Raw genomic sequence first — 22777 nt, forward strand, 5'->3', positions numbered from 1 at the left:
TGTGTGTAACAGAACCGCCCAGTCACCGAGAACTCTTTAAACAGACAGTTTTGTGTCCAAGAATTTTGGCACTCATCCATGTCATCCCTGCCAGTCCTGTCTGTGGTATTTTCACCAAACAGAGGAAATTACTGTCCCATTATATCATCAGCTGTTGTGACTGTAACATTCCATGAGCAATTCAACAGACACTCTTATTGTATGATTATTAATGCATGCACTTCTCTTTCTCAACGTTTTATGAAAACAGAAATATGTTTTGAGTTTTGGTCTAGATCTGAAATCACTAACACTAAGATTTGGTCTATATATTGTTTTACTGCAAATTATCAAATTGTGCACCATATTACAAATGGTTGCAACCATTCAACAGTACTCTCAAATTCACACTGTGTCAATTAAATGCATATTATATAAGCAATAACTAGGGCTTTGATTTCACAAGAGTTTACATATTTCTTGTCATTTAACCCTTTATCCAATTTGGTGTCGTTCAGCTGGTTAAACTTCTGGTTGTAGTTAAAGGTTATGTCACTAGAGGGCCATATTCCTCCACACTTTGCGGTTAGGAACGGAAACATACTGGGGATTTAAAACCAACCAACATGAGCTGTGCAAAACTCGATTTCAGTTACACTATATTGAATCATACTGTATAACAACAATGCCAAATGATATGTAGGCTATAAGATTTAAGACAGCAGATAGGAAAAGTTCATCAAAAGTTGCAGTATGAGTTGTTCATACACTGTTTTCCTCCAAACAGCTTGCAAGCAATTGTTTTGTAAAAAAAATTCTTCCTGTCAGCTCAAACTGCATATAAATTGGCTTCCGTGGTTTTTAACATGACTGGCAAACAACTGTTGTAAATACCAGTTTAGACTATTTAGGAACGCTCCTTAAAGAATCCGTTACCAAAAGGCCAGAAGAATATTAGCTAGTGATACACAATTTCGGATTTCCATGGTTTATATGCAGCGTATTATATAGCATGTTTGTTGTGTCTGCATGGCATACCTTAGGTTAGGAGAAGAGTGAGTCATCTATCCAGAGAAACTTCTCTTCCTGAGAGAATAATGTTGTTATAATAACTCGTTACTCCCACTGGCTCCATTAGAGATGATTTACTGCTGATGCATATGGTTGCATGGTTATCGCTTCTTGTGCAACTTCGACCTGAGTCACTGTGTGTAGGCTAAATAGAATAAAGCTGTTACTAAAAGGTCGACCAAACTGGGCAGAACAGCTCGATATATGCATTCAAAAGAGAGCAGTATGGTTGTACCACCATGTAAATTATTTGCATTGCATGTTAAATTGTTTTACTCGTTCGTTAAAAAGTATCATCATTTATTTTTGACATGAGCGTGGACAGTTATTGTAATATTTAACACAGTGCGTCTGTCACAGAGCGATGTTAGAAACAACCAACCACCACCTGCCTTACTAGCAGGCACAGCGCGTCTGACCAATCGTTTCGCATCTTGTTGGGAGGTGTAGTACGGTGGGGGCAACGCTATGGAGTTTCCGCTACTCCTGTGCTTTCATGCCATCAGGTTAGGAAGCTAGCAAGAGAGCTAAGCTAGCGTCACGCTAGGCCTCCAGCAGACCAGCGGGAGAGCTACCAAGATCAGACACTGCAATTCGCAAGGAGACAAATATCCCTTTATGAGTCTGCATGAGAACAATTAAAATCCCAGAAATATGGTGGTTCTCAAAATTCGAGACCAGGTAAGTGATCGTTGTGTCAAAAGCTGACCCAAGTTTGAGCCACTATTGGCTGGCTAATGTTAGCTAGCTGCCGCCGATTTCAACATTCGCCAGCAGAATGTAAATCTAGTTTGTCCACCGGCTTAAGGCTAACAGAAGCATTTCCTTAAACATTTCATGTGAGCCTCGGTGATAAATGATCCCTTCTGAGGTTAAAGTTAGGTGCAGTGGTGCTAAGTGAATCACATTTGGAGTGTTGGGCGATAACAAGAGACATCATTGAAACACATGCTCAAATGGTTGTTGAGCTGAAGCTAATGATACTGTTTTTATCTCAGTATTTAGCCAGAGCCTGCGTGATATGCTACTTAGCTGGGAAGTGACTTGTTAGCATGCTGTGACTAAACAATTCAACAATAGCCTTTGAGATTTCGCTTTCAAGCTCTAGTAATAATAGCCACTACTGTAGTGTGAGATGAGTACAATAACAACCAACGCTATCTGTTGATTGTAACGTTACTGTGACAACTGGCCGTTGGTGACATCCATGTGTTGTACCTCAGCTGGGGTGGCTTTATGATAGCTATTAGATGGGTTGAACACTTAAATAATGATGAAGCTTTTATGCACCAATTTTCTTTGAATACCACCACTTTGCTGTGTGGTGTAGCGATCCGTGCGAGGCGTTGTGTCCTGCTCAGTTTAGTGATGGTTTAATTTATAAAGCTGGTTTACATCAATTACATAAGTTATGTCCTTGATCACATCTTTAGCTCCCTGCTAATATTCGAATCGTTTTGAAAGTATTTGTGATTTGTTTGAGTTTTTTTACTCAAATGTAATGTATGAATGGTATACCTGCAGGTTAACTGCTGTGTAATGGTTGTATTGAATGTACAAAGTCACTGGCAATGTGACCGTACATGCTTCCTCTAACTATATTAAACACTTGCCACCTACTTGTGAAAACAAGAATAGCATTCCCTTACCTTTTAAGGGCTGTGTGTGTGTGTGTGTGTGTGTGTGTGTGTGTGTGTGTGTGTGTGTGTGTGTGTGTGTGTGTGTGTGTGTGTGTGTGTATGTGTGTGTGTGTGTGTGTGTGTGTGTGTGTGTGTGTGTGTGTGTGTGTGTGTGTGTGTGTGTGTGTGTGTGTGTGTGTGTGTGTGTGTGTGTGTGTGTGTGTGTGTGTGTGTGTGTGTGTGTGTGTGTGTGTATGATCGTGTACCTGGACTCATGTGAGCTGGTGGAGTTGCCAAAGAGCTGTCTCCATGGTGATGGTATTAACTAGGCTGGCTTGTGTGAGGAGAGGAGCTGCACAATCTGCAGCCAGAGAAGCATCGAAAATCTCTTACACCAATCGGGCTGGACTCAAGAACTGAAAAAGACAAAATGCACATTTGTCCTTCCCTTTCACTGTGGGGGATATACAGGCATTTTCAAGAAGAAACAAGTGCCTGTTTGTTACCCTGAATGTATCCTCGTAATTCTAAGCTCTACTGCGCTATAACACCGTGCAGATATTCATGGGCATTATAACAAGTGAATGAGAGGATTGTTTTGTGTTATTAAAAAGGACTCAACACTTCTTGGTCCCTAGACGGTAATGCTAAGCTTTGTCTTGCTTATTCTAAATACTTAATGAGCATGAGTTCAACTGCTCAAATGCTTTATTCGGCTCAAACAGATTTACTATCTTATCCTGTTGCTTTTCATATACTTCAGAGATGTTTTTTCTACCCATGCCAACACCTATACCTGGAACTATCCAACGTGTTCACAGTAAATATTAAGTGTTGCATTTGTCTTGCTGTAGAAAAGTGTATTGCATAAGGTTCAATTGTGTTCTGTCTGTCGAAGGTGACTACTTGGTTTTATGCTCGACATTCACATAGCTTAGAAAAAAGATACAGGATATGAATGTGATTGTGAGTCATTGAGACATATAAGGAAGCAGTACTAGTCTTTCTAGACACAACTAGAAAGACTAGTTGTGTCCAGAGACAGCTAGTTCTATTTGATAAGGTTTAACTCAAATATTATTTAGCTCAAATAATACCAGATGAACTAGAGGTCTTTTGTACAGTAAGTCCTATAAGCCACATGGCTGCACTTTAGCTAATTATCTAGCAGCCCCGTGCCTTAAATGAGGGATGAAATCTTAATGAACGAATGGACTCTGCGTGTTACATCATTCTGACTGTACGCAGAAGCAAATCCAGCACAAGGAAATTATTGTATGAAAAATATTGTCGTCATATACAAGTCTTGACTTCTGGTAATGCTAAGACTGTCTGCTGGTGTTATGGTGGATCAGACAGGAGTGTGATTAACATGACTTATGGTTGTACATTAGCACATTTTCAAACGGTTGATACAGGCATTGATCCCTTCAGTGTTTCCAAATCAATTTGACAACTCACAGATGTTACACTGGTTTATAAAAATTTTAAAAAAGTTGGCATAATGCTGACCGTTGTTGTGGATATCTGGGTTTTGGAGCATTCGGTTGTCAGTTTGAACTCACTATTCAGCGACACGTAGTCTAGGTGAGCTTGTTCAACAGGAAATGTTGGCAAAATGCTGCGACAGTGTCAAAATATATAACTTCAGCTATCTGTACATGGGTAATTACTGCAATAAATCATAAAAAGTCTTTCAGTTACATATCTTAAATGTGTTTTTGAGACATGGATATGAAAATGTGTTTAACTTTTGAAACCGTTTTCAGAGCTGGGTGGGTTTTTCCTATTGAACTCTGTTTCCGTTAAAGATGTAGAAAGTCATGTTTCTGTCTTCACAAAAAGTGAACTGATCAGCACATCAGTTATGTGCAGCACAATGCTGGACTTGTGTTCAATCAAGTAAAGGGATATTTCTCTCTGCCATGGGATGGATTTGGTTTTGCTTGCCAGCAGACTGTAAACACCGAACAGAATTAGAAAGTGGCTGCTCAGCATTTGTCCTATCAATCCTGACAGTCTGCCGCCATCATCCTCTGTTTGTGGAGTGAGTCATCGTTTTGTTAAATGTACATTTGAATGCCTGTACATACCTGACATGAACCTAACTTGTTTTCGATGGCCTCTTGAACATGATTGTGTATACTCTGAGCAAATGAGCTTTGTTTGTATTGTGGTGCTTAAGGACGAGGATCCTGCAGTCTCTCTAAGGGTTAAATTCTGAATGGTTATTGTTTTCTCAAGTTTGACCTATTCTGTCGGCATTTCTAGTCAGAGAAACACGGTTTTCCCTTAAAGGCTTGCATTAAGTTTTACTGAAAGTGTTGCATGTCTGACATAAAAGTCTTGAGAATAAGTTGATTTTAACACAGTCTCTTTTTCTTTTACAGCCTGCTTTGCTGAAAGCTATTTTCAATGTGGACCCAGATGAAGTACGCTCACTGATATTCAAGAAAGAGGATGTGAATGCTCAGGTAATCTCATTAACTCACGCTCATTTCTGCATTTGATTACACTTTTCTGATTTTAAAAACTCCCCTACAACACAGAACTTAAAAGTTGCAATTTATAATTGTCTTTGAATGCCCTCATAGAACTCTATCAGTTAGTCCTTTTTACTACAAAAAAAAGCAATTAGGTTTGTTTTTACAATTATTACTGCATGATCTGACTAAGCTTATTTCATTGCACTTCCTCTCCATTCTTGCTTTAGCTGGGTGTTTGTTTCCAAATAAAGCAGGTTTGTACTGGAGGAGGTTTCACGGCAAGGCTTTAGAGTTAATGAATTTGTGTTTAACTGTGGTTCTGTCAACATGTGAACAGTTATATCTCATTTCTAGAATTGTATATGTAGTTTAAGAATTGTAATGCAAGACAGATCACAACCAAATTAACATTTATAGAGTGAAGTAGAGGTACACATTTAGACTGGTTTCTATTTATTTCCAGTAAACGTCTTTGTGTTAATTTATTACAGGACAATGAGAAGCGAACTCCGTTGCACGCTGCTGCTTACCTCGGAGATGCAGAGATTATAGAGCTGCTGATTCTTTCAGGTATGTTTTTCAAAAGAGGATTCATGTACTGAAATGAAATACCAACATATGGATTTCTGTCATTGTTATAGTGTGGAGCATTTAGAATTGAGCTTTCAGAAATCGGAACATTTTATTCTCGACATTGATGTCAGATTGCCTGCATTGTATCTGAAAGCAGAATAGTTCAAAACCAAATATAGGTTTAATGTTACAATATAGAAATGATAAGTGCTCATCAGGTATCAGTAGGGATTATCTAGGAAATGGCATAGCTGTTGATTTGTTTATTAAAAGGACAGATTTCTGGCTAAAATAATTATACCAATGTGAGAAGTATATTTCTTCCTGAAGTTTAAACCCTTGTAAATCCCTTTTGGCCAAGTTATCATCCCCTTTCATCTCATTGCCGTACATAGGCTTAACATACTGATTTCTCTATTCTGGGTATTGAAGGGAGTGGTAAAATATGCTGATGTTAGCTTTTCGTAGAGCATAAGGATATGTTTCAAAGGCTTATGTAGCCAGATGGTGCATCTGCATTCTACCTAAACACTTTGCAGTCTGCTCTTTAGCTAAGGTTTTTGCCAACAGAGATATTAGGAAACTGCCCTTCATAAAAATCAATAAGGCTTTAGGCATTCTGTTGAAATGTTGCACTGGATGGCATGTAACTGTATGACCTTAAACAGTCTAACAGCCTGTGTCATCTGACTTGTAGGTGCCAGAGTAAATGCCAAAGATAACAAGTGGCTCACTCCTCTGCACCGGGCCGTGGCCTCCTGCAGTGAGGTATGTGAATGTTCCTCCGAGTATGCAAAACACACAAATGTCGCGCAACATTTTTAAATTCTAAACCGTGTGGAACCTTAACCTACATGTGATGACTTCTTGCAGGAGGCTGTTCAGGTCTTGCTGAAACACTCTGCAGACGTAAACGCCCGAGACAAGAATTGGCAAACGCCGCTTCACATCGCCGCAGCAAACAAAGCTGTCCGCTGCGCCGAAGCCCTCGTCCCACTGCTCAGCAATGTGAATGTGTCCGATAGAGCCGGCCGGAGTGCGCTGCACCATGCAGCCTTCAGCGGGCATCTGGAGGTAAATTAAGCCTACATATTGTTTGATTCAGCTGTGAGCTTTTCTGACAGGCTTTAGTATTGATTTCGTTGTACCTTAATGGATGGAAATGGAAGCACATTTATATACCACTTGCTATACAAAACAGGACATGTAACTTTAAAGGGTCTGTGTTGACTATTTGGCTGCATTTTCTGATTTGTCTTTGTTTTGTTATAAAAGCATAAGCACTTAAGTGCTGTTCATATTGACACAGCAGGCTTGATAGGAGGTGAGTTTGCCTGGCTGTTATTATAAGCTCCTGATCTTCGTCTCTTACTGACAGGAAGTGCTTGCCTCATAAATGTGTAAACACAATGGGTATTGCAATACCAAACAAATGAACAATGGCTGCATTTTTGTCCATTTAAAAAGTGGGAAGTAAACCAATCAACATCCACATTTAGCTCTGTTGGCTACCTACAGTTAGCAGCTATGTCAGTAGCCATAGCTGTCATAACCACAACAAATTATTTGTATTTATTTGAGAAATTACACAACAGGTTGACAAACGTGTAGTAGGTTGTTCCTCTTGCTTTCAGAGTTGGTTGTTTGTATTTGTACCCATGGCATTTGGCATACGCTGTGGCCTATTCCTACTTTTAATTTGAAACAAATAACTAAACTGAGCTTTTGTTGTATGGAGAGTGAGAGGTGATGGTGATCAGCCTTCATATTTGGGAGTCATGCACAATTTCAAACACCATGATAAAGTCTGAAGAGGGAGAAGCCACAGCTCCTCAAACCATTGAGCTGGTTATAAATGAACCAGTCATAGTTTGTTGTGAAAATAAAGCATGTTTACACCATAATCTTCTTTCACTAATCGATGCATACTGACATAGTGGTCTGTCAGTCATGACTTTTGGTCACGTTCAAGGACTCGGCATGCAGAGTCGGTGCTTGTCCAATCACGTGCCTACATGCAAATGATTGCAGTAATATAATCTTGTGCAAATTATGTATCTTAGAAATAGAGAGGTCATGTCTAAGTGTTGCTGTGTATGCAAATCAAATGCATATAAGTTATAGTTCATGTACATTGATTAAAGCCTATGTGTGGTGTTCGACATAGGTACACTGCGTAAGTTATCAGTTTCATCCCTACTGACTTCCTCAGGTCTTTCAACCTCTGTTTGCTCAGCAATTTAAACAACGCTTTATAGCCTTGTGGAAACTCCTGAGATTAGTTTAAATCAAAGTAAACTTTAGGCATGTTTGTGGTGTAGAGCAGAGTATTAAGGCATTACGCACAATGTGTACACCATGGTTGTGTGGTGGTGCACTAACTGAAAGGCAGCTGAATAAGAAGTGGTCAGGTTGTAACTTCTCTTGACATTTTCCCTGACTGCTTTTTTTCCCTTCTCTGTTCCTGCTTTTAGATGGTGAGGCTCCTGCTCTCGAGAGGAGCAAACATCAATGCCTTTGACAAGAGGGACCGCCGTGCAATCCACTGGGCAGCATACATGGGTAATAAATCATCCACTGGCATTATTACATCTCTATGTAATGTGACGAGTTCACCTCATCTTGTGGTCAATACAAGTCAAGAATTATTAAAAGGTTTTTTAAATGAACACAAATGAATGAGTAATATCTTGACAGCATATTCATGGTATGAAATCATGCTCTCTTTATCCTCAGGACACATAGAGGTGGTAAAGCTGCTGTCATCTCATGGAGCCGAGGTGGCCTGCAAAGATAAGAAATCCTACACCCCTCTACATGCAGCAGCCTCCAGTGGAATGATCAGCGTTGTTAAATACCTCCTGGACTTGGGGGTGGATGTAAGTTCCACCCACCAGCTTGTTCTATACTCTGCAGACACTGATAGATCTGATCGGGAGAGAATTCATGTAATAACATAACCTGGCACTGTGCACTGTCTTAGATAATGACTAGGATTTGAATATTCTGTGTACAAACTGTGTGTTGGTGAGAAACAGGGATGTCATGATAACTCTGTCTTATCTTTGCGTCTAGATCAATGAGCCCAATGCTTATGGCAACACGCCCCTGCACGTGGCCTGCTACAACGGGCAGGATGTGGTGGTGAACGAGCTCATTGAGTGCGGCGCTAACGTCAACCACGTGAACGAAAAGGGCTTCACACCGCTTCATTTCACCGCCGCTTCACGCCACGGGGCGCTCTGTCTGGAGCTCCTAGTGTGTAATGGGGCTGATGTCAACATCAAGGTAAAACAAAAACACAGTTTTTCCTCTTGATATTTCAGCACTCATACCTTTAAAGAAGATGTGACCTGAGGCCTGTACTACGAAGCCGGTTAAACCTAACCTGGATATGTTTAAGTTACCCGGTTTACCTAATCCAAAACAAACGCGCTCTCGCTAAACTGTCCTACGACGCTGGTTATCAACTCGTTAACTCAAGCCAGCTTTGCCCTATCTAGTTATCAAATCAAGTTTTATTTATATAGCACATTTTTAAAACGAGTTTTGGTCGAGCCAAAGTGCTGTACATGCATATAGCAAACAGAAGACAATAAATCACAACAGCAAAAATAAATAAAAATCACAGGAAATGTCAGGAGTCGTGCTCCGCTCTGACTAGAAGGCCAGAGAGAAGAAGTGAGTCTTAAGTGTCGATTTAAAAACCCCTAGGGACTGGGCCGACCTCACATGGAGGGGCAGAGTGTTCCAGAGCCTGGGGCCAGCAGCTGCGAAGGCTCGGTTTACCTACCCCAGCGGCGAACCACTTAATCAGCAGCGAACCACTTCAACACGTGTATTTCGGTGTATTCATGGCATTCATTTTGTTATTCTACAGTATTGTTGTTTTATAGTTATTTGTTAATGTATACAACCCAATTTGTGTTCTTTGAAATTGAAAAGGATATCGCATTGTGTTTGTGTTTGTGTGTCCGGTTGACTTAATCCAAAACAAACCCGCTCTCGCTAGACTGTCCTACGACGCTGGCTATCAACTCGATTGCTCAAGCCAGCCGTGTCCTATTTAGTTAGGTGCGCATTCACATAAAATGGGTGGTATCTGGAGCATTCGACCAATCACAAACATGGAGAAGCGTACTGACAGCGCAGCGTCATACTTCCTGAATGAAAAGTCACTATAATATTAGTAAAATATGAAGAAGTTAAACTTTAAACATCAATGACTTAAACACTTTATCCAGGATCAAAGCCACATAGCTGCACCTGCAAGGTGAATACAGCTGGTAACAGAAAAAGTGTTTGAATGCGTACATTAACAGGTTTATGATATGCTCCGTCTAAGACTGGATCAGGCTTTAATTACATTTGACTCGAGTGTTTCGTCAACTTAATGTGTTGCTTAAAATAATACTTCTGCATACAGTATGTGACACTGTGAGTGCACAGCCAGATACGGCTCAGCTGACTCAGATAAGGAGATATATGATACATTATGATGTGATATGAATGATAATGGGACACATCGACGTCTGCACTCAGTGCCGCGGACTGTAGGCAACGTAATGTTACTTTGATCCGGTTACTTATGTTGTGGCAGATATTTAATTAAGCTTTCTTAACATAATAGTTATAATAGTCAGATTGCTCTCAAGATGGAAGGTGATATTCTATTCATTTTCAAGTTCACACAGTCGGTGATTTTGGCCGGCCGTCTTTCCTGTAACGACAGTTTAAATTGTATTTCCTCCGCACACTGAGCTCTGATTGGTCAGCAGGTGGTGCTTTCACTGAGTTGATCTCTTATCCTGGAACCTATCCTGCTCCGGAGCAGGCTAGCCGCTCAGCATAAGTTATCTAGCCCGCTAAAAAGTGAACCAGCTTCGTAGGACCGGAAATCCCTGAAGTTAGCTTGCTAAACGAAAATCCTGATTCGTAGTATAGGCCCCAGGTTAGCCGCCCAGCATAAGTTACCATGGAGATCTAGCCCGCTAAAAAGTGAACCAGCGTCGTAGGACCGGAAAGCCAGAGTTTTCCCTGAAGTTAGCTCGCTAAGCGAATATCCAGCTTCGTCGTACAGGCCTCTGGGAATGCTGATACTTAATAACAGGCACTCCTCTCCCATATACAGATCAGTAGTTGCAATGATGTTACCAATGTTACTTGTAACAGTAAACACAAAACCTGAGAATGTGTGGTTAAGAGTTGAGTTGCCTAGCCCCACTTGTTGCTTGTGTTTGAAACCAAGTGTTTGTGTTAGTGTTATTGCTATTTTACTTTGCCTTTTTTTTTTTTTAAAGGCCATCATTTGAGTGTTTTTTTTACTTCCAATACTTGTTAAATCCTATGTTTTGTAGGGGAATAGCACATTTAGAAAAGTAAATTAAGGACCTATCTTTTTAATTGGCTTATAATTTGCGGCAATTGTAATGTTTTAGTAGTATCACTGTTCATGTTTTATGGTTTAGTGATATAAATCTTTCTGTTTTTGTTATACCTTTTAATTATGTTCCTCACTTGTTATTGTCATTTTCTGTCATAAAGCACTTTGGGCTGCGACAAGCATGAAAGGTGCTATATAAATAAAGTGTATTATTATTATGTTGTGATATTGACATATTTGTATTTCTCTCCAGAGCAAAGATGGTAAGACCCCCCTCCACATGACAGCCATCCACGGGAGGTTTTCTAGGTCTCAAGCAATCATTGAGAATGGTAAGCTCTACAAAAAAAAAGAAAGATCTGCCTCGCTGGCTTTATTTCTCACGCTGGACTGAAGGCCCAACCTGCCTCCCAGCGAAACTCCGGCTGTGTGCTTACTTTCCTCTCTTTTATTTCTGAAGGTGCTGAGATTGACTGTGAAGATAAGAAAGGAAACACACCACTGCACATTGCAGCTCGATACGGGCACGAGCTCCTCATCAACACCCTTATCACCAACAGAGCTGACACTGCTAAGTAAGTGAGCCTGTCTGCCCTTTATCAGCAACTTCACACATCCTACAGTGGTGCATCTTTCCAAAGCATAGATGTAATGTCTGTTGTGCAACTTGTATAGATTATTCTGTACTATTAATAGGCGCTTTCCTGCTCTTACTTCAGCAGCATTGATTTTTCAATTGATGCTTAACAAATTAACATGGGTGTCTTTTTCAGGCGAGGGGTTCACGGTATGTTCCCTCTGCACCTGGCCGCTCTCAGTGGATTCTCTGACTGCTGCCGGAAGCTGCTGTCTTCAGGTGAGCAACACTTTATGCATTCAGTGACAAATGACGCAAGGTTCTTAAACTGTGCAACATCTGTACCGTTCAACCTCATATGCCGAATCTTTCTTTTATAATGCTTTTACTCTTCTGCAGGGTTTGATATTGATACTCCTGATGACTTTGGAAGGACCTGTTTACATGCTGCTGCTGCTGGGGGGTGAGTACAAGACAAATGAATATTGTTTTTAATATTACATGTAAGTGTTAAGATGTAGTTCCATGACTTGGTCCATTGTTAAGATGTAGTTACATGACTTGGTTCTTCTTCTTCTTCTTCTTCTTCTTCTTCTTCTTCTTCTTCTTCTTCTTCTTCTTCTTCTTCTTCTTCTTCTTCTTCTTCTTCTTCTTCTTCTTCTTCTTCTTCTTCTTCTTCTTCTTCTTCTTCTTCTTCTTCTTCTTCTTCTGTAACAAAATCATGATTATATCTATCATCTCATCACCTTGTGAACCTCTCTCACCCCTCAGAAACCTGGAATGTCTCAATCTTCTCCTCAACACGGGGGCAGACTTCAACAGAAAGGACAGCTTTGGCAGGTTTGTAGTATTATTATTATTATTATTATAGTTTTGCACAAAGAGTTTGAACGCTCATCGTTCCTCGGTCAAATTTGAAGAGGGAACTGAGCTTTGTTTGCTTTTCCAGGACCCCTCTGCACTACGCTGCTGCCAACTGTAACTACCAGTGCCTGTTTGCTCTGGTGGGCTCTGGGGCCAGCGTCAATGACCTAGACGAGCGGGGGTGCTCTCCTCTGCACTACGCCGCTGCCTCTGACACAGATGGAAAGTAAGTAATACGGGTGTCTGTGTGGGAGGCGGGTCAAGTTTATGTTTTTTTTTTAGCTGCCGAGTAACAGTTGAAGACTTGAAAGAGGATGTTGCTTCCTTGACTACAGCCTCTCTGTTGTGTCTGCAGGTGCCTGGAGTATTTACTGCGAAATGATGCAAATCCAGGGATCCGGGACAATCAGGGCTACAATGCTGTGCACTACGCCTCGGCATATGGACACCGCCTCTGTCTGGAGCTGGTGAGAACTTCCCTCCAGAGAGCACCATGCATAACAACCAGCACCTAATTCTGTGTTGCTATATTGTAATAATGTTTAATGCTTTGCTCCTTGTATCTCTCTTTGTCACAGATTGCAAGTGAAACACCTCTAGATGTGGTGAGTTACATTTGTATAGTTGTATGTATTCTGTTCTGCTTTGTGATGGTTATGTAAGATAGATAGATAGATAGATAGATAGATGGATGGATGGATGGATGGATGGATGGATGTATAGATAGATAGATAACAATTAAACTGAAAATGAAAAATATATGAAATATAAACAATAGAAAATATTATATTAGAAAATGTCCAAAATACTACAGTAGCATACTGTATATACATTTGATGGTATATAATGTACAGATATACAGAACATAAATTGTTCATGGATATTAAAGGAAGGAGAAACTCAAACTGCTCATGTAGCAGTGAGTAACTCACTGTCTGACGAAGATCTCTGTTAGATAGAAATATAGATTTTGCTTGGAGCTATCAGTGTAGTGTGCAGATGTATTATCTTACGTTCTCCTTCAGAACAGGCCAAAGTGCCATGCATATCTATAGTACCATTATTTTTACAGCTAGATGATTATATGTGGAGGTTGTTCTAACTTGTGTACCTGGTTTGTTCAGCTAATGGAAACCTCAGGGACAGACATCTTGAATGACTCCGATGTCAGAGCACCAATCAGCCCTCTGCACCTTGCTGTGAGTGGATCCTCCTTATTGTCCTTATTATGGCTTTATCCTTAATCTCATATTATTTATGTTAACTTGTTTACGGCGAATTCGTCTTTTAGGCATACCACGGTCACCACCATGCCATGGAGGTTCTTGTGCAGTCTCTGCTGGATCTGGATGTGAGAAACAGCCAAGGGCGCACCCCCCTAGACCTGGCTGCCTTCAAGGGCCATGTGGAGTGCGTGGACGTCCTCATCAACCAGGGAGCCTCCATCCTGGTCAAAGACTTCACCTTGAAGCGAACCCCCATCCACGCAGCAGGTAAGGACTAGGAGTGGCTGACTGAATGAGTTTGTTAACAACTTTCAGATATGCAGTATAAAATAATACATAGGGTAATTATTCACTCTTATTTGCTGCAGTAATGTGTTTTGTTCATTTGTTTTTTTGTTTTGTTTTGTAGCCTTTATTTAACCAGGTGAAAGCCCCTTGAGATCAAAAGATCTCTTTTTCAAGGGTGACCTGCAGGACATTAGTTACACATGTAACATAAAAACAACAGAACAACAATAAGGATGACAACATAATGTACAGGGTACAGTTTACAAAACTCTATTTACAGTGACAGGTACCATGAGTATCAAACAGCATGTCACCCAGCCGAGTTTTAAAATGATGCAGGGGAACCAAAGTGCTCAGTTTTAAACAGGTTTGCAGACTGTTCCAATTTAGTGGAGCTGCACATCTAAAAGCTTTCTTCCCTAAGACAGTCCTAGCACTTGGCACATTTAATAAAACAACATCATGAGATCTCAGGCAAAACGTACTTTCAATTCGTCGAGAGATCAGAGAGCAGATATAAAAAGGTAGTTTACCCAACATGGCTTTATAAATGAACATGTACCAATGACTGAGCCTCCGTACAGTTAGTGAAGGCAGACCTGCCTTAGCATACAGGGTACAGTGATGAGTAAGTGCTTTACAGTTAGTAACAAATCTCAGAGCACTGTGATACGCAGCATCTAACTTTTCCAGGCAATGGGCAGGTGCATTCATATACCGTACTTTTCGGACTATAAAGCGCACCTGCATATAAGCCGTCTGTCTGTCCGTCTGTCTTGCTCTCTCTGTCTCTCGGTTCCACTTTTATTTTGGCGCGCTACCTGTCTCACTCTTTTCCGGCCTCCAGCTTTTCCTGCTGGAGCCCGCCGCTTAAAGGTGGGGGGCGCGGACCGGTCATAGAGCCCATAGTGTTAAAGGTGGTTAATTTTACCTGTAAAATCCATAGATTTAGGAGGTTCCCTGGTGGCCGTTAGCTGTACCAAAAAAATGGGGGGGAAAGTCGCGGCTTATAGTCCGAAAAGTACGGTATATCAAATCACCATAGTCCAGCACAGGTAAAAAGGTCACAGTGACTAGCCTTTTCCTGGCTTCAAATGAGAAACAGGACTTGTTTCTGTAGAAGAAACCTAGTCTAACCCTCAGCTTTTTAAGCAGATTAGTGACCTGAAGTTTAAAAGTAAGACAATCATCAAGCCAGATACCAAGGTATTTGTAACAGGCAACAACTTCAAGTTTTGTTCCTTGCGTAGTTACAATATCAAAAACAGGCTCTGGTGTCTTTTTTGCTTTTGAAAAGAGCATTACCTTGGTTTTATCCACATTTAAAAGAAGCTTTAATTCAGAGAGCTGAGTCTGAATAGTGTTAAAAACAGTCTGTAATTTAACAACAGCCTCCTGAATGGAGGGACCTGCACAATACATTACAGTATCATCCGCATAAAAATGTAAAGTAGCTTCATCCACATTATCACCTAAACTGTTAATATATATGGAGAATAAAAGTGGTCCTAAAACAGAACCTTGTGGTACACCATTAGAAATGTTTAACCACTCAGAAGACAGTCCATCAAAATGAACACATTGGGACCTTTCAGAGAGGTAGTTCACAAACCACCCCACTGGAAGGCTGGATATGCCAATACTGGCTAGCCTCTGCTTTAAAATGCGATGATCAACGGTGTCAAACGCTTTGGAAAGGTCAATAAACAGAGCTGCACAACTCTGCTTATTATCTAAAATACTAGTAATGTCATTTACCACTTTCATTGTCGCAGTGATGGTGCTGTGTTTCTTTCTGAATCCTGACTGATGCTTAGACAGGATATCATTTATACATAAAAACTCCTTTACCTGTTAACTCACAAGGCGTTCAAGCACCTTTGCCAGAACTGACAATTTAGAGATTGGCCTATAGTTATTTAAAATAGTTGCCTCCCCTCCTTTCAGTAAAGGCAAGACATAAGCAGACTTCCATACTTTTGGAATTGTATTTGTGCTGAGGGAGAGGTTAAAAAGAGAAGTAAGAGGTGGAGCAATAAAATCTGCAGCCATCTTTAAAAAGAAAGGTTCTAAGTTGTCCGGGCCAGCCGGTTTCCTAGGATCTAACTTGGATAAGGCTTCATGAACAACATTGACCGTAAAAGGAGTAAAACTGAAAGGGTTTTCCAGACCACATTGTTCAGAGTCACGGATTGGGGTGTTCACAGAAGCAGAGTTAGTCACAGAATCAAACATAGAACCGCAGGACACAAAGTGCTCATTAAAGCAATTTAGCATAGTAGCCCTGTCCGATATAGAGCCAGGTAAGGCACGGAGGTAGCTCATTACGGATCTCACCGGTGGATATCGATTTTATTGCTTTCCAACATTTCCTAGGATTATTTAGGTTTTCTGTGGTAACTGACAAATAGTACTTCGACTTTGCCATTTTGACATTTGAAGTGAAGCTATTCCTTAGCTGCCTAAAACGCAGCCACTCTACCTCTGAGCCTGAGCCTAGCCTTTGCCCAAGCCTTGTTTCTCTCATGAAGGAGACTGGACAGTTCAGCAGAAAACCAAGGATTGTCTCGTCCCTTTACTCTAAATGTACGCAGGGGTGCATGTCTATCAATGATCTCCATAAAACCAAGATAAAAATAAGACCATGCGGTTTCTACATCAGCACACAGATCGATTTTACCCCAATCAAAATCAAACAGATCATGCACAAAACCCTGCTCCACAAAATGTTTTTTGTCTCTCTTGATGATAATACGAGGTTTAACCTTTTGGACCTTAGTGTCCCTAATTGTGGCTACAACACAGTGATCGCTCAGATCATTTGCAAATACTCCCACAGATGAATATTTATGGGGAACATTAGTTAAAATTAGATCAATTAGGGAGGATTTATTAGGGGACTTAATATTTGGGCGAGTAGGACTGTCAACAATCTGAGTAACATTTAAAGAGATACAAAGGTTTTTAAAATCCTCTGACACTGCAGTTAACCAGTCCCAGTTTAAATCTCCAAGTAGCACTATTTCCTTGTAGTCTAGTTGTGATAAAAGATTTGCTAGTGAAGACAAGGAGTCTTTGACAGCTGAGGGGGGTCTGTAACAACTCACCACCATAACCTGTTGACCCTTTGCCACTTCTATATTTATGGCTAAAAATTCAAATTGCTTACTGATAGATTTGGAAACTAATGTGGATACACTGAACTTATTCTTAACATAAATGGCAACGCCACCACCTTTATTAGGCCGGTCAGTACGATACACATTAAAACCATTTAAGGCAATGTCAGAGGCCAAAATAGACTTGTTTAGCCATGTTTCTGATAAGACAATTACGTCAGCGTCAGTCGATTTTTTTATTTGTAAAGCCCATAAATGTTACTTTCTGTTTCTGTCTATAGACTTCTTGCACAATTTTTTTTATTTGAATTTTTGTATTTTAGTATGTTGCATCGTTGGACATGTGACATTAAAACCTTTGAATCTTGAATCTTTTGTTTTTAAAGTTGCCTTTATAAATAAAGTTCATCATTATTATGACTTTACTAATGGACTGTGTCTGTCTTTCCCCGCAGCTACGAATGGTCATTCAGAATGTTTGCGTTTGCTGATTGGAAATGCTGATCTTCAAAGTGCAGTAGATATTCAAGATGGGAATGGACAGTAAGTGAACGTTTCGTCTGTGATCTTCGTTTTTTCCACCAGTGTTAGAAACTAATTGCTGACATTTTTTCTCTGTTCTCTCTCAGAACCCCCTTGATGCTGTCAGTGCTGAGTGGACACACAGATTGTGTCTATTCTCTACTAAACAAGGGAGCCAAAGTAGAAGCCAAAGATAAGTGGGGCAGGACAGCCCTGCATAGAGGAGTAAGAACATCTTACCATTCTTACATACACAGTTTGTTTTAAACGCTTCTATGATTTTAAAGGTCTCCTATCATGCAAAATGCACTTTTTGATGTCTTTTATACATAAATACGTGTCCCCGGTGTGTCAGGGAACTCACAAAGTGTCAGAAAACAAAACCCTCTCTCTTTTCCTCCGTACCCAAATCTCTCAAAACGGGGCTACAACGGAGCTGATCCAGATTTGCTGCCGATGTGACGTAATATTGGAAATGTGGACTGGCTATACACCCACAGCCCTATCAGAAACGTTGCTATCAGAAATAATGCGCGACGTGTTTTGGACCTAATATGGTCTTTGTTTGCAAGCATCGCTAACACTCAGAGCTAACCTGTGCTGGAGAGAGTATGTGTAAAGAAGCAGGATGTAAAAAGGTACTCGCCTTGTGGTAAACCCGCAAGAGAAAGAAACACTTCATAGACAGGTTTTTAATATATTTTTATATATCTGAGACCTATAATGTATGCCTAAAAATAGTATAATAGGAGACCTTTAAGTTTGGTGACGTTTTTTGTGTTTTTGTACTTAGCATTCTTTCTCCCTATGATTGTTTATATGTTTGAAACTGTGCCTGCCTTTTTGTCTTTGCAAGAAATTAAATCTAAACATGTTGTCAGCTCTCGTATGTAAGTCGCTTTGGATAAAAGCAAATGACATGTAATCAAACTATGTGAAATGCAGTACCATACAGGATATGAAGAGTCAACGGTAACCCCACTAAGGCGTACTGTTCTCTGTCCACAGGCGGTGACCGGTCATGAAGAAAGTGTGGAGGCCTTGCTTCAGCACAACGCCAGTTTCCTGGTGCGAGACTGTAAAGGGCGCACACCGGTCCACCTGGCAGCGGCGTGTGGACACATTGGGGTACTGGGAGGCCTGCTGCATGCTGCCCAATCAGTGGAAACACTCCCTGTCTTAACAGACAACCAAGGCTACACCCCACTGCACTGGGCCTGCTACAATGGTACAGAGATGAGGGGTTTGAAATCCTCCATGGAAAACATTCAATACAGTTATGAATATGTATATTTAGCAATATATGCCTTTTTTCAAAAAGAAACAAATTGGTCAAAAGAAGCACTTGACGATGACAACATACATTTTTCATGTTTGGTCTTCATGTCGTTTTTCATGCAATGTCTTACTGCACTCGAGGCTCAATTCTCACACATGTTGATGAGGACAAATGTTTCAAGAGAGCCCTGATTGTAAGCACCTTGTGATAAAGGCTGATGTGGTTAATGTTTTCTTGTGTGCAGGTCACGATACGTGTGTGGAGGTTTTGCTGGAGCAAGAGGTTTTTCACAAGGCTGAAGGCAGCTCTTTCAGCCCCCTCCACTGCGCTGTGTAAGCTCTTGAGCCGTCTTCTTCTTTTTTGATCGGTGCATGCAAAGACATAACCTCCAACGGATGAAGTAATTGTGCTCCTTTCCTCTTTCTTTAGAATCCATGACAACGAAGGGGCTGCTGAGATGCTGATAGACACTCTGGGCCCTGCCATTGTCAATGCCAAAGACAGTAAAAACAGGTATATACATTCATATAAAGACAAGTGCAACTGACTCAACATTTGTTTAACTTTATTTAAAATTCAGCTCATAAATAGGATGGCTCTGATAAAAAAAACGTACCCTTGTTCTGATGTTATTGTTGCAGGACCCCACTACATGCAGCAGCCTTCACTGACCATGTGGAGTGTCTCCAGCTGCTGCTGAGCCACAACTCTCAGGTCAACAGTGTGGATGCTGTAGGGAAGACCCCGCTCATGATGGCGGCTGAAAATGACCAGGCCAACGCTGTCGGTATGAATGCTTCTCTAGCTTAACGCCTTGAATGGAAATCAACTGTCAGGTGTACAAATCAATGCTGTATTGTGTACCTTCAATTTGCTTCCATATTTCACTTGTAGAGCTGCTGGTGAGCAGTGCGAAAGCAGATCTCACTCTGCAGGATGCTGTGAAGAACACTGCACTTCATCTCGCCTGCAGTAAGGTTCGTATTGCCATATGGTGGCACTGTTCCTACATTCTCCAGCAGCAAATATGCTGCATGTTTCTGCACCCAAGTGTTGAATTACCATTGTAACATTTTATTTACAGCACCATTATCCGATGTGGTTTGTTGTTTATATTTACCATGATGTTACTGTTTTCTACAGGGACATGAAACCAGTGCCTTGTTGATATTGGAGAAGATTACAGACCGAAACCTCATAAATGCTACTAATGCCGCCTTACAGACGTACGTATCACTTGTGTTGCTTTAGTGTCTTGTCTCTTCTGCATCTGAGCATTGGATTTCACTGGTGGTGTGAGTGTAATATTACTGTGGGCATTTAAATTATTAATGCAGATTCCAATCGTAAAATATTGACTTTCCTATCAGCACATGGGTAGTTAAAGCACTTACTTTTGTAAACTGTTTTCCTGTGTATATAACCTTTGTTGTTCAAATGAAAAAGTGTTGTTAAATTGTTAAATCCTTTTTCTTTTTTTAGGCCTCTACACGTGGCTGCAAGAAATGGTTTAACTGTGGTGGTCCAAGAGCTTCTTGCAAAGGGAGCCAGTGTACTTGCAGTCGATGAAAACGGTAAATTCACAATGTTATTTTTCTCTTTATCGATGCCATCACCTTTCATATCTGGTTTTTCACATTACATCAGGAACTTGCACCTAAACATAAACACTAATAGACACAACAGGATCAGAAATGATTGCTTACCTAGAGCAAAAAAGCCCTTACAAATGTACAAATGTTATTATCAAGTTTGGGTAATAACAAGCAGTAAAACATACTGAGTCAGGTATTATACGGATTTTCAAGATCAGCCTCATAGAAATGTTCAAATTCATGATTTTACGTAATTTAAATTGGGAAATCCCGATAAATAATTTAACAGATGTAACACCAATTCTAGAAACTGTGTCTTCCTGTTAGATAATGTATGTGACACTGTCATTGTTTCGCAGGTTACACACCCGCCTTGGCTTGTGCCCCCAACAAAGATGTGGCAGACTGCCTAGCCCTCATCCTGGCCACCATGATGCCTGTGTCCCCCTGCGCCCCGGCCCCCACCCTCCCTTTCAGTGCCATTAACCATTACACCACCAGCCCCTCCAAGAGCATCACCTTTGACAGTCTGCCCGCGCTGCGCGACGAGCACAGCTCCTACTGCAGCTTCAACAACATCGGCCATCAAGACGGCCCCTATAAGGAAGAAGAGCTCAATGACTCGGACTCAGAGACGTACTGAGGGACAGGAGGAAGCGATAAATGCATAAACACACACACTGTGTCTTAAAAAAAAATCACCCACCGCCAGCTTGGGAGGGCAGAAGTAGAAAGAAAAAGCCCCCACAGGAGCCTTAAGAGCCCCCCACCCAACGAGAGAGCAAGAGAGGGAGGAGGTGCAGCAGGCTGGCCCACACTCATCCCGACCTCATGCAGCACCAGGTGTCCTTCAGCTGATACTGGACCTCAGTGACCGCTGCTTTACCAAAACTGACTTCTTGAGTGCTAAAACTGTACGTACTTGTTGGGCGGACAGCGACTTTTGTACGGCAATAACATGCTGAAGAGGAATGGTAGCACTTCTCCAAGAGCTAAACTGACAGGGACCAAAAGACATGGATGCATTTTAACCAAGTTTCGACTGTGTAAATGAGATTGTGAAATCTTGGGTTTATTGGTTGGCGGCGGGGGGGGGGTGATGCCAGTTTTCATTTTGGGGATTTCTTGATGCGATGGAGAAAATTGACACAAGTTGCACACTACATCCGTCAGAATGCACTTGTCCTTCAAGTCTGTAAGTCATACAGGCGTGGAAAATCATTTTTTTTTTTTTTCTTTTTGATCAACATTTTAATATAGCCATGTCCATGTCTTAAACTCCTTATCCTCTAGGAAGAAAACAAGTCTGATTTACTGACCTTAAAAACATTTGATATGTGCACCAGGTTCTTTTTAAGTTGATCAACCATACCTTTGTATATTGACCTGTCCATTGCGGTTTAGTCTTTCAAGAATAAATTATTTGTGTAATTTCAGTTCCTATTTATGTGTTCATTTCGTGCCTTCATTAGTTACTGAGAAAAGGTGAGTTTGTTGAGGCAGCTGTGAGAGTACAGTGATGCGCACTAGGTAGGTAATGAAACATTTCGAAGAATCACTGTACTGAGGTATCTGAGGCTCAGCATTGTGAGAAGAAACACTGTAAAACCAATGATAGGACAGCGTTTGATTTTCTTGTTTGAATGAATTTGCTCTTATATTAGTCAATGTTTGTTGACAGGTTTTGCTTGCTTTAACTTAAAAAAAAAGAAACCACTCGATTCAACCATGTTTCAGATCTCCCCATTTATGTCTGTTTTCCCGTTTAAAAATCCTTTTAACTGGAAATATGTACAATACATTTGCTAGTTTCTTTAGAAAGGAACAGGTGTTTTTCTTCTTTTCCTTGCTTTTTCTCGAAGAGGGATGAATCTAGCATGTATATAGAAATTATAACTGTGAATTCAACTCTCCGATGAATTCTTTCAGTACTGAGATTGCTGTATATTTTATGAGTAATAAAGAAATGAGTTATTTAATAATGAGCATGAGTTTCATTGAGTATTGTGTTGTATTCCTTTCAATAAAAGACACATTGAAAGCAGTTTAACAGACCAGTTTAGATTTCACAGCAGGAAAAGCACAGATTTAGCTAACATTGCCATGTTGTTAAGGGATACATAATGTTATAAATACCACCTTTTGCTTTTAGTATTTTAGTTTGTCATCAAGTTTGCGGTAAATAAAGACCTGAGA

At 40.7% G+C, this 22777-nt stretch overlaps 1 protein-coding gene across 1 annotated transcript; it reads left to right on the plus strand.

Moving 5' to 3' along the window:
- Positions 1-1458: 1458 nt before the first annotated feature.
- Positions 1459-22567, plus strand: ankrd28b (ankyrin repeat domain 28b). Its single transcript, XM_034102436.2, has 28 exons — positions 1459-1731; positions 5060-5143; positions 5647-5725; positions 6426-6496; positions 6602-6802; positions 8203-8290; positions 8465-8607; positions 8804-9016; positions 11365-11443; positions 11572-11686; positions 11885-11967; positions 12088-12151; positions 12460-12528; positions 12638-12778; positions 12908-13019; positions 13131-13157; positions 13677-13751; positions 13844-14045; positions 17641-17728; positions 17815-17932; positions 18716-18935; positions 19231-19318; positions 19416-19499; positions 19628-19773; positions 19881-19963; positions 20130-20212; positions 20469-20560; positions 20941-22567. The coding sequence occupies exons 1-28, from the start codon at positions 1705-1707 to the stop codon at positions 21222-21224; spliced, it is 3159 nt and encodes a 1052-aa protein (XP_033958327.1). The 5' UTR covers positions 1459-1704; the 3' UTR covers positions 21225-22567.
- The last annotated feature ends 210 nt before the right edge of the window (positions 22568-22777 follow it).

Source organism: Pseudochaenichthys georgianus, chromosome 16, assembly GCF_902827115.2.
Source record: "Pseudochaenichthys georgianus chromosome 16, fPseGeo1.2, whole genome shotgun sequence".
NCBI lineage: Eukaryota > Metazoa > Chordata > Actinopteri > Perciformes > Channichthyidae > Pseudochaenichthys > Pseudochaenichthys georgianus.

What these genes read in the sequence shown, in the direction of transcription:
- ankrd28b (XM_034102436.2), top strand. Translation starts at nt 1,705, where the DNA reads ATGGTGGTTCTCAAAATTCGAGACCAG. An exon ending in AGAGCTGCTGATTCTTTCAG is followed by an intron (nt 5,726 to 6,425) that starts GTATGTTTTTCA and finishes TCTGACTTGTAG; the next exon opens with GTGCCAGAGTAAATGCCAAA. An exon ending in TCAGCCCTCTGCACCTTGCT is followed by an intron (nt 13,752 to 13,843) that starts GTGAGTGGATCC and finishes TTCGTCTTTTAG; the next exon opens with GCATACCACGGTCACCACCA.